At 28.7% G+C, this 18,606-nt stretch overlaps 1 protein-coding gene across 1 annotated transcript in view; it reads right to left on the reverse strand.

The window, feature by feature from the left end:
• Positions 1–18,343, reverse strand: part of LOC119670472 (putative mediator of RNA polymerase II transcription subunit 12) — a 37,720-nt gene extending 19,377 nt beyond the window's left edge. Inside the window, exon 1 of the mRNA XM_038080745.1 lies at positions 17,824–18,343. Coding sequence (XP_037936673.1) covers positions 17,824–17,852 — 29 coding nt within the window. The 5' untranslated portion in view covers positions 17,853–18,343. The remainder of the gene's footprint in view (positions 1–17,823) is intronic.
• Positions 18,344–18,606: the final 263 nt, after the last annotated feature.

An 18,606-nucleotide genomic window follows, 5' to 3' on the forward strand; every position in this document is an offset into this window, starting at 1 on the left:
TTAGCAAGTTTGTGACTTTGTTGATGTTTTATTCTTTGTTTGTTTGTTTACTTGTTTGTTGGTTGTTTTTTGTTGTTGGCTGCTTGTTGGCTGCTTGTTAGTAGTTGACTGTAAAGGCCAACATATCATACAATCGTAGAATGAATTGCGGATATGTGAGCCTTTTAAAGTGATTCTCGTTGTACATTTATTGGATATACGGGCAGGCAGTACACACCGACATTTAAGTGACCCTGAAAGCGGTATTATGCATGCTGCGTCCAGTTTGAGTGTGGCAATTTTTAAAAATAAACAAACAAAACTGCTTGTCATTAAGCTTACAAGATACAAAACGAAATGAAATAAAAATAAAAATAAAACAACCTATGAATGGTTTCGTAAAATAAAAGGCGGTCGGACACTGAAGCAAATAGAAGAAAACGTATTTTTTATGCTCATTCATAAAATTCAAGTTGGTTGAGTCTTTTATTGAAAATAAATTGCATTTGCAAAAAAAGTGCTCAGAGGAAGGAAAAACCGTACCGAATGTAGTAGCAAAAACCTGGCAAGGAAGGCATTTGGGAAGCAGGAAGTCTATTATGAGTTCATAATTAATTTCATAAATTAAACACAATATATAAGAAGTAAATGGGTTGAATGCAAAATATTTTCTCAACATTAAAATGATTGATTTTTTCTTTTGAAAAACACAATTTTTAAAATTATTTAATTGCATAAATTATTTTAAATAATAGCAATTAATTCTTATGTGTAATTTTAATGTAATATGCAAAAACTTGTAGTAATAATTTTACTTTCACTAAAGGAAAAGTTGTTATAATAAATATTAAATAAAAACAAACGATACATAAATTGTCTTTAAAATTTTTTAATGTTGATAAAAACCATTTTTAATAAAATCTGTGCTATTATCAGTCTTATATGAATTAATACGAACAGCTTATTTTATAAGTACTTCATTAAATATAATACTTTTATAAGTACACTTTTTAAACCATACTTTTATAGATATTTAATCTGTTCATCTGTTAATCTATTTAATCTGTTGATTTAATGATAAATTTAATGACGAACAACGAAAATAAATTTTAAATTATATAGTTTCTATTTATAAAATAACTATATAATGTATATATCATGACCCGATGTCTTATTGGTGTTTGCAAGCATCTTCACAAGTCATTAAATTATTATTATTATCTACTTTCATTAAGAATGTTAAAAGAACTTATTAATCTAATCATATTGAAAAAATTTTTCTTTTTTTTTCTCGGAATAACATGCGAGTTAATGTTCAAAGCACTTTTACTCAATAGTGTCTGTGATTAGTTGGATGATGCACTTTAACAGTAACTCTATTAAATTATGATGTTAAGTTATTCAGGTTAATTTGCAGAAGAATTGTTTCAAATCCAGCATATCTTCTAGATAGTATATATATTGTATTTGCAATTAAGAGAGTGCAATTTTAAATTAGTGTCAGCTTCCAAATATTTAAACGATTTCTGCGCTCTATTTCTGATACACTTTTGGATGCTCTCGACTCTCAAGTCTAAGTGTATATCTTCATTTCTTATAGATCATGGAGCTTTTGGCATACTTCTTAACACAATATTTTGATAAGTTTAAAGTTTAGATCTAATTACTTGCTTATACAGTAGAATTTTATTTTTCACTCTCAATTTTCCTTGTATTAATAGTCTCAACGCAGTTAGAATCAACTCAATGAAGAATAAATATTGTGAAATACTTATTCACAAATGATTTCCGGTGACTCCTTTTGTATCATTAAAACCAAAGATAAGATTAGTCTGATATACATGCCTGATAGTTAATCTTTAAAGCCTCTAAAATAGCAAATCAAACAACAACACTAATCACATGTGTAAAAGAGTAATAAGATCCCAAATAACCTGAGAGATTATGACAAAATATATCTTTCTCACTGTATCGTATTCGTTTCTTAAGAATTTAATAAACGATTGATTGGGAAAAGCTTCATTGGCAAAGTTTTTCAAAAAACCACAAATCTATCAAAGTTTTTTCGAATAAAAATACAAACAAAAAGCACAAATTTTTTCTTTGTTAAATTCAAATTTAAGAAATGTAGATATTTTCTATTATTATTATTATCGATATATTAAATATAATATATTCTAAGTTTTTACTAATATTTTTTAGCTTTTCCACAAATAAACTAAAAATGTAATATATACTAACATATTGAAACAGTGATGCCAATGTATTTCATCGTAACTTTTCAGGAGACTTTGGTTTACTGGTATGGTTTACTGAACATATAAATAAAATGCCTATCGCTTGATTAAACAGCAGTTACTGAGTACAGTACGTAGAAATGTTATGTATGTTGAGCAACTGCATATCAATAGCTCTGCACATGATTGAGCAACAGAGTCTGCCTACTGTAAACAATAAAATTTGATTACAGTGCGAGTCGTCAGTTACTGTAGTCAGCAACTCTTGTTTAATCCTGGTTGAGCATAAATGCTAAATAGTTTGGTTCTAATATATATTTTATTATTCTTAGGGATCTTATTTTAACAGTACTCTGAAAAAAAATCTGCAATTAATTAATATACATAAATATTTATTTATATATTAATGACAGATATTTTACAAAAGTTAAATGATTTTGCAATAAGATGCAAAAATGAGTAACGAAGCATTTTAACTTACTCTTAAATATACTATATTGTACAAATAATGCTTACAAATTTAAGTTAGTAGAACAGAGTAGTAGAATAAATAAATAAAAATAAATAAAATATTATTACAAATAATATTACTATTATGCTATTCTACTGATAAAGCTTATCAGTTTTGACAATTCATAAAAATATTATTAAGTACTCTTATCGCGGTTTGAAATTTATTGTAAGTCATAAGCAAATTGAACAAGGCTTGTTAAAAATTCAAATTTTTAGTGGTTCTGGTTTCTAGTAGGCATACGTCCGCACTATTCAGCTTAAATTTAATTAAATCCATAAATAAATGATTTGAATTCAGTTTTGAAATCAATATATAAAAATACCATTTAATCATATTAATAGTTGTACTGCATCCACGGCGGAAGAGTTTCAAGGGTGACATATAATACAACATCAAAAAATTCATTTATAGCATATGTGTTATAATTTTATAATATTGCAATAAATTTTTTAATAAGTTGAGATAGTGTTTAGTGAAACAACTTAGTATTTTCAAAACAGTACTTAAGAAACAAGTTTCTTAGATTAAAAGATATTGCTTTTTGGCAGAAAAAACTATGATTGAAATAAAAAAATTGCTTAATAAAGTTAACATCAAATAAAATCAGTTATTATTTATTGAAACGTTCGATGACACCGAAAGAAAATAGAAAGTTGACAATATTTCAAATACATATAACACTTATTTTAAGTTAAAAAATACAATTGAATAAGAAATCTACAACATCATTGCAGCTGTCTATAGTCTTTGGTAAAAAAATATTCGCTATATTAGTAAAAAGTGTTACATTCGCTCACAATTGATAAATTTATTCTATTATGAAGACAATATACAGTGGCTATATTTGACAATATGTGACTATGACTATATCGCCTATACGCCATATGCCCAATCTTTATTACTTAATGATGACAATCTATTGCAAACCTCAAATTAATTTTCTAGTTATAAATTTTGTATTAAGTAAAGAAGCGATTACTAAAACAAATGCCAATTTTGAAGATCTTAACAAATTATAATGTAAGAAAGACCTTGAAATGTAGAAAAGAGTGTAATTGTATTATAGTACAAGGAGTATAAAATGATGAATAAAATTGTATCTTATCTTAAATTATATATTATTATATGTCGAATAAAAACTTTAAATTCCATCTCACCTTGTTTATTAGCTCTATTAATATAAATATAAATTTTATTGCCTTAATTATATCATTCCTACTTTTGACGTTAGAATTATAATTGTAATATCGTGAAACATACGGCATAAATTAGATTAATGTTGGTTTCCTCTTATCTAAAATAATTTTACGGTGTTTAGCTAGCTTATTAATTCGAACATTATTTATTAATGTATATATTTTTTGAAAAATTCAAGTTATCTTGAAACAAGTAGTATGTACTATATTCTAAGGACACTATAAGAGTGTCCTTGCCCTCTACTTATATAGTAGAGTGTCCTCTACTTGTTTCAAGATAACTTGAATTTTTCAAAAAATATATACATTAATAAATAATGTCAATGACTTCATTATTTAGTCATCTTGTTACTATATAATGTAAGATATGTAAGCACATTGAACAAGACTTGTTAAAAATTATGTATTTTCTTTCTCTCTTTCTCTTTCTCTCTCTCGCTCGTTGTGCAGGTTAACATTAAGACATAGAAACCGTATAAGACATAGACTCGTATAACCTATTCTTTTTAGTAAAAAAGTTTTTTCCAACAAATTAGATACTGATTTTAAACTAATTATATAAAAATTTGAATATTTCCTACGATCACTGAAGATGAGTTCTTGGCAATACTTGAAATAGCGTTGTATGGTTAGCCAAATTTGAATAAATTAATCAAATTTTTGTTGTTGTTTCTTCATTACTGTTCGAACCCTTCTAGTTGCTTTTCGTCATAACGCGCGTCAAGATTCGCCAAAAAAAATCAACATTAAAAATGTTTTTTATTTGAATTTCATTTTCAGAACTTAGGTATTTTTAATAGTAACTTTGAAAAACTACTGTCAAGTAAGACATACAGAAGAGACTGAAGAACTTGTAGAAGAAAATGTTTCAAAAGATTACTCGTAATTATAAAACAAATTTTTCGGCAAGTCTGTAATTGATGTTAAGAATAGCTATATCACAATAGATCTAAAAGTTATCCTTTCTCACAAATACAATAATAATAATTTAGGAAAAGTAATTAGTTATAATAAAATTACTTTTAATCTAAACTCATTAAGCAAAACAACCGCAAGTAATTGTTATAATAAATGTTACTTCAAATTAGTAGAACACTCTCAAATAATAACTATTTAAGCTCCTAAATATAAATTCTTGGGTACTAATGAAAACATTAATTGTAACATTAATGAAAATACATACTTACTTGGAATGCTCTCTATCCAATTTGCGAACAAACAAATAACTTTATATTGTATCTTTGGTAAAGCTCTCAATTATAGAACATTTACTCATGCGAACTTTGAAAGGGAAATGTTCTTTCTTTAAATATTTTTTTCTTTAAAATTAAGATGAGACGAATATGTAAATAAAAAAAAAATTAAAACCAACCAACTGAGAGTAAAGTCAGAAACAGTGGAAAAGTATCTATGTATATTAAGAAAAAAGGTCACCGCAAATTGACTAAGTTTTGCATATCTTTTTCTTTTAGTGAGATTTTATTAAAATTGAATGAAATTGGTCGCAAAAAGCAGCGCAAAATAGCAGTTTGGGATTTGCATGAGAGCGATTTTAGTCATTAGATGTTATTAGAATTCAAACTTTGTACGAAAATAGTTAAATAAAAAGTGTTTGGAAAAATGTTTTTTATTGTAAATAAGCTGCAATAAAAATATATTTCCGTGCCTGATAAGAAACTCAGGACAACATATAAAAAATGTATAAATAATTTACAAAGGAAATTAATCAATCACTGCCAACCAATAAAAAAGTTTAAGAAATACAATAAAATGCAATAAAGACATCAAAAAGAAATTAATAAAAATTTAAAAAATGCCATTAGCCTAAATTTATCATATTTTTATAGAAAGAAATGGCGAAGGATGAAAAAGGAACTCTTATACTTGACCTTGTTAAAAAAACCCTACGGATTTCGTTTTGAAAAATGTCCTTAAACAAAACCTCGGTTAGGACACTTTTTTTGGTTTTACGACCTTTTCTATCATCACATCAATTTACTTGTTCTTTACTGGATATTAATTATAGCAAAGAACTTGTAATTAATTTTAATCAGTGTCCTCTCAAAGGACTTACAACAAGGAAACGTGTTTTTGAAGGCTATAAAGCAAAATTGAGACAAGTCAAAGTCAAAAGAACTTAAGTAGGTTTAAATTTTATTATGTTTTCATTTCGAAGAAAATCATAGTGAAGTTTAAATTATGAGAAATAATAAGCGACATTTCGTAATTATGCTCACAAACTAAGAGTCAAGGGTTAAGTGTAATAAATGTTAGTTAAACATCCGCTTCCAGTGAACTTACCGGCTTCATTAACTTGAGTGCGACTACTTAACACAACAATTTGCGACTTCTTAAAATGTTAAAGCTTAATTATTTAAAAAAATACACTCCATTTTTTATGTTTAATGTGGTGTGTTAGGGTTATAATTACTAAGATTTAAAGTGAAGAGTTTTGCTCTAATTATTTTGCCGCTTCGACTTGTTTCTCTAATTTCTTAAACCGGGAAGATTATGAAAAATTTACATATGAATAACTAAGTTAAAGCAAATCTTACCAACACAAAGATTAAGCAATGTGTACCCTGTAAGTATATTTGGCAGTGCCGAAAGTATGTAATTAAAATCAGACTAATTACATGGCTTACGGAACAACGTATGAGTTGGAACTTTTTGTTATTCGGTATAATTTGCTATGAAACTTGCCTAGTAATCTTGAATCTATATAATATATACAATACACAATACAAAAAGCCGGAAATATTTCAAACTCTTTGAGGTTGACTATTATTTTCTTTGTGGCTTGAGAGCGTGAGAAAGCGTTTTGCTAAGTTACACTTAACTAAAGTTCTGCTGTTAAAGTGTTTAATTTTTATTGTAACTTTTTAATAAGTTTTTGTAATAGTGCTGTTATTAAATTTTTATTATAAATACTAAATATTAAATTTTATTGCTACAACTTTCCATGTAAACTTTCACAATTTATATTGCTGCAATTGTAAAACCTACACAAACGCCATGCATTAAACACTAATTGAACCTTTAACAAATTATAAAGCGTGACAAATTATTAATTATGTTTTGGTTCCATGGTAAATTGTTTCTGCACACCACATCAAACCACACCACACCATACCACATAACCCGTACATAAAAGATACTCATGCTAAACAAAAGCTGCAAGATACTTGCCACTGAAAAGCACACAGACGCAATTGTATCTTTGCGTTACATTTGTACATTTTCATTGTACGTGTACGTTAAAGTGTACGTTAGAGTGTACGGTAGAGTGTACGTGGAAGTGTGCGTGAAGCAGAAATTTATTTATGAAAGTTGCTTGTCACAAGTTTCGTCATATTGAAAACATTAGACAATGATTTGTTGATTTATGTACATAGGTTTATTATAAGCTCAAACAAACATACTTATCTATTGGATGCATGTTTGTCATTGCCCACATCGACACTATATCATCTTGTCACCTACTTACAAAATTTTGGTCTTCTCCTAACTTCGTTCAAAATTACCTGCACGTGTATAGTATCTTCAAAGCCATTCAAAATACGAATCTACGTACAGACTTAGATTTGCCTATGATACGAGTATACACATATACCCGCATTGTAGATACATATGTATATATGTACGTGTGTACATATGTATGAATTTGCTTAGCAAATGTCTGCATGATTTGTGTTTGAAATGCCAAAATTCTGTTAGTTGACAATTTTCGCTCGGTTTGCAGGTTAATCTATGTAAATGTCAAATGGTACCAGGAGTTATAAATTTAATATTTTGATAATTCGTTGCCTCTTATGAAATAATTAATGATAGTGAAATCTTGAAACGCTGAGATGTTAATTAATGGGTGGTGGTATTGTGAAAACTATGACTTGGGTCTTCGTCAATTTTTTTCATGTGCTTAAAGTACAAGTCTTCTAAAGATGACATATCATATTTATTTATAATTAAGTACAAGTGTGTCATATTTTGAAATAATTATTCGACAATTTAGTTTATTAAATAAAATTTTATACAATTTTTGGATTACCACAATGAGTATCTCAAATACACTCTTTAATATAGTAGTATTTAGAGTGGGTAGTAATAATTTCAATGAGATTTGTTTATAGTAAATATCTAATAATTATTATTTATTATATATTATAGGAAAGCCATACGAAATAAGTATAAATATTCGGTTCATATTATACGAGGGTCACTATTTATATTTTGAGCCTAATAATGAAAAAATACTAACTTGTCGTTGAAAATTGTTTAATTATTTCTCGAAGTATTCTCCTTTATAATTAATACACTTTTGCATGCGTTTGAACCTTTTGTCGAAACATTTTTTCCAATCTTCTTTAGATACCTCCAAAACATGGTTTCTAAATGCCGACAAAAATCGTTGTAAACGCAATTTATTCTTGATGTTCGGGATCAAGACGAAGTCATTACGTGCCAAATCAGGACTGTGTGGCGAATAAAACAGAAAAAACTAGATGCACCATCTAGAGAATTGATAGAGAATTGTAATGAAATGTTGTGCCTCATAATGAACATCGAATAACATTAAGCCTCTCTCTGCAGGGTGGTTGGCCATAGAAATATTGAAGAAAACAAGACGAGGTAGCCAAAAACAGAATGCTCGTACGAGAGGCCGATTCATGCATACAAGACCCGTTATGTCAATTGTTTAGTAGTATAGAATTCTCCATTGCAGTGACAAATTCTTTGTGTTCCAATAGCGAAGATTGTGAGTTTGCCTGAATCTTATGGCACAAATTAGACAGAAATAAAACGGAAAGCATTTTGGTCATTAGCAAACCTGCCGTTCGTGTGCTTACTGGAATAATTACGGGACAGTGTCATTGCACCGGTGGTATATTCCGTTAAATGGACTGTTCAGGAAATGCAACGGTGAAGATGTGATAGAACCCATCAGTCATTTCTATGTCTTTGTTCAAAATCACAGAGGAAGTGACTTCAGTGTTCTGGAACTCTTCTCTCAGATCTAGCAGAGATCACATAATACGATTTGTTAGATCTACTAAATCCGATTTGGTAGACTAAATAATTTAACAAGAACAGTACCGGGATATAACAACAGTTAGTGTAACTGGTCTCTCACAGGTAATTTTAAGGTCATCACAATTGGCAATAGATGCCCTCTCAACCTTACCTAACCTAAGCCAATTCTAAGCCAATTGTTTATAACTTCTTGAAAAGTTTAGATGAATTGTGGTTTGTAGCTTTCGTCATACTATATATTATTGATTTTAGTATAAAGTAGTGTTTTACATTCTTCTTTGTGATGCCTCCCAATGATGAATTTTAAAAAATTCAATTATTCCTCCAAAAAGATTAGTCAGCCAGTTATATACTTATCTCTTTTCGGTTGGGAAACTCATCTATATTACCTTTCTCATAAATAATTTCATGTACTTATATATTTGAATTTGTAAAGTTTATAAATAGCAACACTTCTTAGCCACCATTATAACAGCGTTAACAAAATATTGTTTATATTATTGAACTTAACAAAATCTCTATTGTCCCATACAATACTTTTGTAGTGGAGATTCTGTAGGATGATATACGGGATATTTGCATTATTGCTATGTTGGATCTTTTAATCTTTGTCAGCACAAGTTTTATGGATATATACTACACAAGCTTAACACAAAATTAATATAATTAATAATATATGTTAAAAAATATTTACATCAAAAAATTAATCATTTGACATATTATCGCAATGTTAAATCTGCAACTGTAAGTACGTAGATAAGATTAAGATATAACTTTCTCATAATATTAATTAAATATATGCGTGCAGTGCTTTTACTTTAAACTTTATTGTTGTAATTATTTTACATATCTTAAAATTTTTCAATGTAATTTATTAAATTCTAAATTAATTCCTACATATCAGGGTTATGCACTTATTACATTTCTAACAGCTCTAACAGTGCTAACAGAGCTAATTATTTAGCCTTGTTCTCGTAAAAACTGTAATAAATTTAATAATAAAAAGTATACTTGATTGCATGCAATATGCAAATTAAAAAAAAAAATATAAAATAAAAGTAACAAAAACAAAAAAAAATAGAATTAAATGAAATTAACTTCAACCTGGCAATAAAATTGTAAATAAATAAATTAATAAGCCTGGCTATAAACTAAACTTTTTATGCGATTATACTTGATATTTTTATACTATAAAATATATAATTTATTTTGACGAGTTCATAACGATTTTAAAATTTTATATATTGTTTTGGAAATTGACACAAATAAATATAAAATACTACTTTAGTTTTATATAGACTTTATATGTTTAAAAAAAATGAAAAATTTTAGTATAAAATTGAAAAATATTGCAAAATAATCACAGAGACTACAAAACAATGCATTTCAAACTTTGGTTACTATAAAACATACATAATATAAATATATATATACATGACAGTACATATATATATGTACATTGTATAAAATTTATATACTTTTATATTTTTGTATTGTAGTTTTTCCATATATAAATAAAATGTATAGTTTTATATTTAGTAATGCCATCAACTCCAAAGAAGCTTAAAATTGAAATCCTCTTTATGTTAAGATTAAACCAGATTGGTTTTTCACATTTAATAATTTTTTGCATTTCATTGAAAATGGTGAATGGTAAAATCACAAAAAATAATATACAAAATATTTTTTAATCGTAACACGTTTGAAATGAAATAAATATGAAATGATTTTTTTACTTGAAAAATGAAAATGAAAATCAACGTTTCAAATAGTGAAATTCACAATGTATGATGTGTACTAGGATTCATACAAAATATTTCTTTTTAACTGCCACTCCCAAATGTGAAAACTGAACAGTTTTGACCAAATTGAATTGTGTTAACATTGCTAATGCAACTGAAAAATAGAAAAACAGAAAAATTCAATAGAAAAATACCAAAGAAATCGCTACTTTGTGTGGAAATTGAAAACGTTTAAAGGCGAAAGAGTTTAACGCTAAAATCGAATCGATTAGTTATGCTTGTGAGTTGAACACTAAAAAGCATTTCTTAAAGAATATTTTTTATTTTTTTATTTTTTAAAAATTTCAATGAAATAAATGAAAAGAAACTGTTTGTCATTTTGCTGGAAATGCGTAAACACATTGCAATAATGCAATAAACTTTAAAAAGCAACCCAAAGCCGAGCACAATTGGTGACAATTGCACAAACTGCATTCAGAGCTCATTCAGAAGTTTAAGCACATTTTCAAGAATATGAAGTACTCCCAGGAATGTGCATATTTATGCACCAAGTGCAAGACTCACAACTCTCAACTTACAGAGCCAAATACCGCAAAACACTAGCGACAAGTCACACAAACCGTGACTCCTTTGGGCATTGAATGCAAATACTACAGCTTGTGTGCAGAGTTTTATTATGTGGAACTGCCACTTATTAATAGTTAACTTAATTGTTATTTATGAACAAGAAATATTTCGAAATGAATTTCAAACCAACAAATACTCATGCCTTTTGATGGATGGACCTTAATAAAGCATTGCAGTTAGTAAGCGAGTGGGATGCTAACCAGATATATTTAACATACAAAACGTATGTTACACACACATGAACTTAACAGATCAAGTTTTCTGTTGTCGCATTCTGTTGTCGCGCGTTCTGTTGTTGATTGGAATACAAAGCCATTAAAGAACATATAAATTTATTTCCTGTTGAGTCGCAAATTATTCTAAATATTTTTAATATTGATTGAATTACCAATATTTAAATATACGCACAGGGTTTGCCAGATAAACTGTATTATAATATAATATTAGCATTTCAATTCTTTCGACTTGTACACGTATCAGTAGTTATATGTTGACATATATCTAACTGATCTTCTTTTTGAAGCACAAAATGAATATCACAATTTCATTAAATTCTTTAAAATTAATAAAAGTTCATCATAAAATCTGTTAAAGATCCATTTAACTTTACTTTTCACTAAAAAAACTGTATAAACCGTATGTAAACCAATGAAAAAGTGTAGTTAACATTTTTATATATATGACAGATGCTCATAAACATAGAATTAATTTTATACTCGTATGTAAGTTCACTTTCGAACTGTAATAAGGTCCAAAAAATAAGTGTAGGCACTTAAATATTGCAATAGATCAAATTAGATTAGATTATGAATTATGCAGCTCTTTGAGTTGAAAAAACACAATTCTTAAACCAGAATTATATGTTTATGTATGCATAACATATATGTCTATGTATATATAACAAAATTTATACTGTATAATATGTATAAGCATATACAATCATTGATCATAAGAATGAGAACTTAGCCTATCTCGTAAATGAAACCAATTTAGCTTATCTTGAGCCAGGTATCTTAGTTCATTAATCTTTTTTTTTTTGTTTATTTTTATAAAGTTTGCTTTGTTTGGATAGGATTCCAGACAAGGGCACAGTTTGCTAGATTTTGCTGGTCATTTCAAGTGTATGTCCTAGGCACCTGCACTTCTATCTATTAATATTATTTATTAACACCCGTTTGAACAGTAAACTTCTTGATTTCATATTAGTGATACGTCTGAGACATATGTTGACGAAGCATTGTAGTTGTTGTTTTAAAGTGTTGATCATGTGTCAGATTTCGCTACCATACAATAATACCGTCTTGACGCTGGCATTAAAAATTTTCAGTTCGATTGCTTTTTTTTTGTTTGAATAGAGTCATATGTATAAATTTTACTGATTGAAATATTATAAAATTTTATAAATCATCAATAATATGATTGGTACCCAATTATGGTGACCTTAAAGGCTCATTTATGCTTATTGTAATGTCGAATAAATATCCAAGCGTATGATACAATTTTGAATAATATCACCCAAAAATCTAATTAGGCCTTTTGTATTTGTGTGCAAATTGCGAAGAGTTTAAAACCATCTGAAGTCTTTAACAAAACTTTGAGGATACTTAACACTTGAAGCTAGACTGTGATACCGATCCAAAAATCATTTTAGATCCTTTATATTGCCATACAAGACTCGAAGGTTTAAAAACTATTTGAAGCTTTTAAGAAACCTTACGAGTAAGAGTAACTCTTATTCGTACTCCCAGGAGTGTGTAAAGAAACGTCCTGAATTCGACTAATATTCTTTAAAAGGTATTTTACTAACATGTTTAATCTTTGTTCGCATAGTGATAAGTCAGCTCTGACACACATTTTTTCATTCTTAATGAAAAAATCTTCCAACAGTGACATACCTGCATTCTCACTATATGTTTGACTTCTTTACGAGGCATTTTAGTGAGATAACGTGATTTTTCTAATTTAAGAAGTATCAACTAACGTAAAGATATCTGTATATTGTTGATTCTTCCCTTTTTTTACTAAGTAGCTAAATACAGAACAAACTGTTTAATGCGTTACAAAAGGGTTAAATATTATATTTGTACGTACAACGACAATGACGAGGCATTGAAAATAAACATTGTCCTCATCTCTCACAGAGATGTGGCAAATGCCAGTCCTCTGGTATACAAATGTATGTTTAAACTTCATATGCTAACAAGCTAACAAAGTTAACAAATGATAAAATCTTTAACTATTTTGTAACAATTTTAAAAACTTTATTTTTTTTTGTTACAACTACGATGTGAATATGTTTTTACTATTGTAATTACATTTAATTTATTGTATGTGCTTATGTTTACGCATATTTACTTAATGAGAATAAAGTAAATTATGATTGTTAACAACAAAGGAAAGTAGTTCCAGTTTGAAGCACTTGCTCGAGATCCATGAGCTTCAACTACGCACCAACTTGTACTTTCTTACATTCGTATTTATGTATTTGGGTTTTATGGTTTATAATTAGGTCACATCTTTGGTTTATTACATTGCTGCAAGAATTAAGTATTCTGTTTAAAATTTCAAACTGAAAAAATAAAGTTTTTCTCCGGAATCGGAATCAGAATCAGAATGGTTTGTACTTTTGTACTTTTGTGTATTTGTGTACAATTTGTACGGCGAAGTCCAACTTTTTGACTTGATTCATTTTTGCGCCGCACGAGCAGCAAACCATTAAAAATTACAAACCACACCACAATTTGAAGTTTGGAAAATGTGAAAAAAATCACGAATTCATTTAAAATTCCAAACACACTCATTTTCAAGCAACATAAAATAAATAAAAATGGACTGAAGACAGAAGTGAATGATATACAAAAATATAAAAATGTAGTAAGTTAAATAAACTCGTACTTGTGTACTTCGGAACGTGTAAAACTTATAAAAATTCAAAAAAAAAAAAATAAAAAATACTAAACAATTCATTTACTTATATATGTATATATGAAATATACCTATATGTGTATAACTGGAAACGCAAAAATATTTTATAATTCAAGAAAATTCAAATCAAAGACAAGAATTACAAAATTACAACTTACAAATTGCACACAGCGAATAGCAAATAGCATATAGCAAAAGGGGAAAGCACGCAAGATACTTGCAACAAAATCCATACAACAAAAACTGAACATACCGCAATAAAAATGAGCTGTGCTATCGAGCAGCACGTGAAATTGTTTAGTGCTACCAAAAAAAAAAAAAAGAAAATACTTTAAATATAATCCACCTACGAATCCGCTTACGAATTTAATATACGAAATCTAATAAAAATATAGCAAGAGCTTAAAATCAATTTTTATTAGATTTATGAAATTATTTCGTTTAGTACAAAAAGTAATAAAACAATAACAAATTCACCATTAAACAACCACAAAAATACCAGAACATAGAGTTGCGGAAAATCGTAAAATTTTCATGCTACATCAAAATTATAAAAATGTATAGAGTACTGGGAACTGAGATTGTGAAAACGTTAAAACTTTTCAATAATAAAAATAAGCATCAATATACTGTGAAAACTCTCGTAACGAACACCCCTTTTGAGAGGACAGCGATATTCTTTTGGGTGTACAATTTATAACTAAAACATTGATTTTATCATTATTTCGAAGAACTTAACTCTTTTTGATTAGACATTCAACTTAAATGAATAAAAGTTACTTGATGCTGAATCGACACTCAGAATAATTTTCACTGTATCTAGCGTTCTACACACTTTAGTTGCAAAAAAGAGTTTTTACAATTGGAATAATTGCAGATAACTTTTATTATTTACTAACATTTACCAGTAAGGAATAATATATAAAATACATCCACATTAAAAAGTAAATGCATTATTTGCTACTTATTTTAAATATAGCATTTATAAATTCTCTATATTATAAAAATCATCAAAATGTAACTCTAAATAAAGTTTGGTTAGATTAGGTTGGAGAGGCAGGCTTGCATATTAAAGCCCACTTGGGCACAACTAGTGGGAATTGCGATATCACAGCTCACAAATATCACAGTTGCTTGCAGATTAAGACCAGATTAAGAGGACCACCAACACAGATATAGAGACGGGCTTTGTCTAAAAGCCTCGGAAAAGGCAGGCATCACTTTCTTATTTAAATAAAAGTGAACCAATCTGACAAGTCAATAAACTTGTCTATGCCTCTAATTTTGAAGATGACGGGGTCTGAGAAAAAGATCAAGGTAAGAAAAGGTGAATTTTTTTCTGGTCAAAAATAGGCAAAGACTCATATGATAAAACAAAGCTTCTTCCTATTCTGCAGCGTTACACTCATGACAAAAGTTATTAAGGGATAGAGACTCCATATGTCCCTCATATGCACTGACCAGTCTGTGTCGATGTTATTGTGCTGATTAGGTTGCATTTTAGTTAAAGCAACTGACTGGTACGTTGTCTAAATTAGATTAAATAATTCCTATATTCTAAAAGCATCTTTATCTATCTTGTTTTTTTTAGATATTTTGGTTTGATAGCCAGCATAGCAATGATTAGCTTAGTGATAACCATTGCGAGTGTTTTACCGATATCGTGGCAGTGAAGTTCGTAATGTAAATGTAGTAAACACTCACATATTAGAAACATATTGGTTTTCGGATAATTCTAATTTCTCAAACATTATTTTTGTTCGATAAAAGAAGTTTAAAATTAATTGTAATCCGCAATATTTTTTATTTTAGATTGATTTCTGAAAAAACGATTTCATTACTTAGATAAAAAAGATTAAAAGTATCACCATTTAAGGGAATATAACTTATTATTTTTGTACTATTTAATAACGTATTTAATGTTTTTAACAGTCACAGAAAAAAATAAGACGAGTACGTCAATTCCCAAACTTTTTGCAAATTTTTAGGCTTTCAAATCTTTTCACTATTAAAGTCAACGAACTAACGAACCGGGTGAACATCCTAAACATAAATCTTCAAAAAATAATCTACTTTATCAAACGCGCAGGTTAGATTTAAAACTGAGATTTTCATCTAAATATTTTGTTTTAAGGTAAATGGAACTTCCCATAATAAGACAGAGTGGAAAAATCCACCTCTTACAAAAATAAGTCCTTGCCACCTAACTAAATACATTCATCTTCGACTTTGATAAATTTAGCTTGCTAAATAGTAAGCCCTTCTGCTTTCCTCTCTGCACTTGATTAATGAAATAGGGTTGCGGCCGCGTTCCTCCACAATTATTCATAAGAGATTATTTCAATAGTTTCAAGTCCTATATTGTAGCTTTTAAAGTTTTCCACTTACTGCAAAAAATTAATAGGCAGAGCAGTGTCGCACAGTACATAAGAGCAGAGAAATTGTAGAAACAAAAGAGCATCGATACGCTACTTAGACGCTGATTACTAATTTCTTTTACTGATCATCAATGTACGTGAAAGTACTAAAAAAAAACAAAAATCATCCAAAACTAGAACTTCCAGTCTAAATGTTAGACATTTCCTTTTATACAGCTAAGGACACATCCGGGGAAGCACCAGAGCGGGCTCAACTGTCAGCTTTCTTATTGCATTCGATGTTCCAATGTCCAGAAACCCTTATAAGGGTGATGCGAGTCAACCAATTTAAATAATCGATTGTCTCTCTACATTCTTTTACTAGCTTTGATTTTGTTGTGAAGGATTCAAGGGCTTTGATTGTTACCTGGCTGTGAATGAAAATGGCAACATTACATCAGTTCTTGATGTGACTTACAATTCGCCGGCAAGCTTTTCTAATTGCTAAGATTTCAGCCTGAAAAACCGTGGCTTCATTAGGAGAGAAGAGAATTGTTTATATTTTCAGTTGGCGCGAAGATGCCTGCTTCTGCTCCGTAGTTCATTTTCGAGCCATCCGTATAGATTGACATATTCTAGTTTCTGGACTTTTCTAGGAGTTCCAAATTTTAAGCGTTTAAATTCTCAAAAAGTATACTTAATATTAATTTGTAAGTGATAAGATAAATATATTACATTGGTTTGAATATATTGGTCAAAATATAAAGGTTTTCATTTTCGTTGAACGGTAATTCACATAGTGTAGCAGAATTGTGCCGCACAATGGGTTGGAACGTGTTTATATTGCATAAGAATTAAAGTTAATCTTTACAGACCGTTTTTTATTTCCAAACCAAAGTGAAGTAAAACCAAGCAGGTTAAAACTTAATATTGGCACATACTAAAATTATGTAAAAATGCCACTAAAATTTATTAACGTTTGTTTCGGATGGTAGATGGCATTAAGCAAAAATTAAAACAAAACATACAAGTAGTTTTAGCCATAAAACAAACAAACAAACAAACAAAAAAAATTAAGGCAGTTGAACAATTGAGCAAAACGGCAACTGGCTGAATTGCTGCCAGCCGTGTGCAGCCTATTTAACTAATTCATAAGATAGTCGTACTAGTACTCGTATTCGTACTAGTTCTGCGATACAAATTTCAGATACTTACACTGTACTACACAATTGTGTTGAATTCATTGCTGTCGCTTGTTGTTGTTGTTGTTTGCTGTCTGCTACGTTTGTTGTTTGTTTGTTATTGTTTGTTTTTGTTTTTGTTTTTATTTTTTTATGTTTTGTGTGTTTTTTTGTACTTTTTATATTTTATTTAAGCCACGGATGAATTTTTAATTTCTATGGCAGTTTTTTTCTCGCCTCCTTTCTCTTTTACGATATTATTTCTTTTCACATTATCTACTTTAAATGAAATTGTTAAAAACGTTACGTATACGAATTTTCTTGCTATTGTTGCTGCCACTTAATTGAAATTTAACACACAAAAAAAAAAAAATTTATTAACATTTCAAAAAGAGCAGCAGAAGATACAAAAAGATACAAAAATGGCAAAAGGCGCACGTTCGCAAGGCTTAAAAGTCAAATGTGCAATGCATAGCATTTTAACCGTGGCTTAAAAGCGAACTTGAGCGCCGTACGAATTTTCAATACAAAATTTTTTATCTTGAAATTCTTCCTCTTTTTTATTTTTGTTTTTGTTTTTTTTTTTTTTAATTTTTTTATACAATTTAATTTATTATTTTGTTTTCAATGTTTTTTCGGGTGTATTTTTTGTGAAGTTGGTAGCGCTTTTCGCGCTGCTTTAAATTGGGATTTTGTTTATTGTTGTTTTATATTCACGTAGATATGCACACACTTTGCACACTTTGCTCACTTTGCACACTTTGCTCACTTTGCACACTTTGCGCAACTGAAAATAGTTAACAGTCTCGCATACACT

Source organism: Teleopsis dalmanni, chromosome 1 (genome assembly GCF_002237135.1).
Source record: "Teleopsis dalmanni isolate 2A chromosome 1, ASM223713v2, whole genome shotgun sequence".
NCBI lineage: Eukaryota > Metazoa > Arthropoda > Insecta > Diptera > Diopsidae > Teleopsis > Teleopsis dalmanni.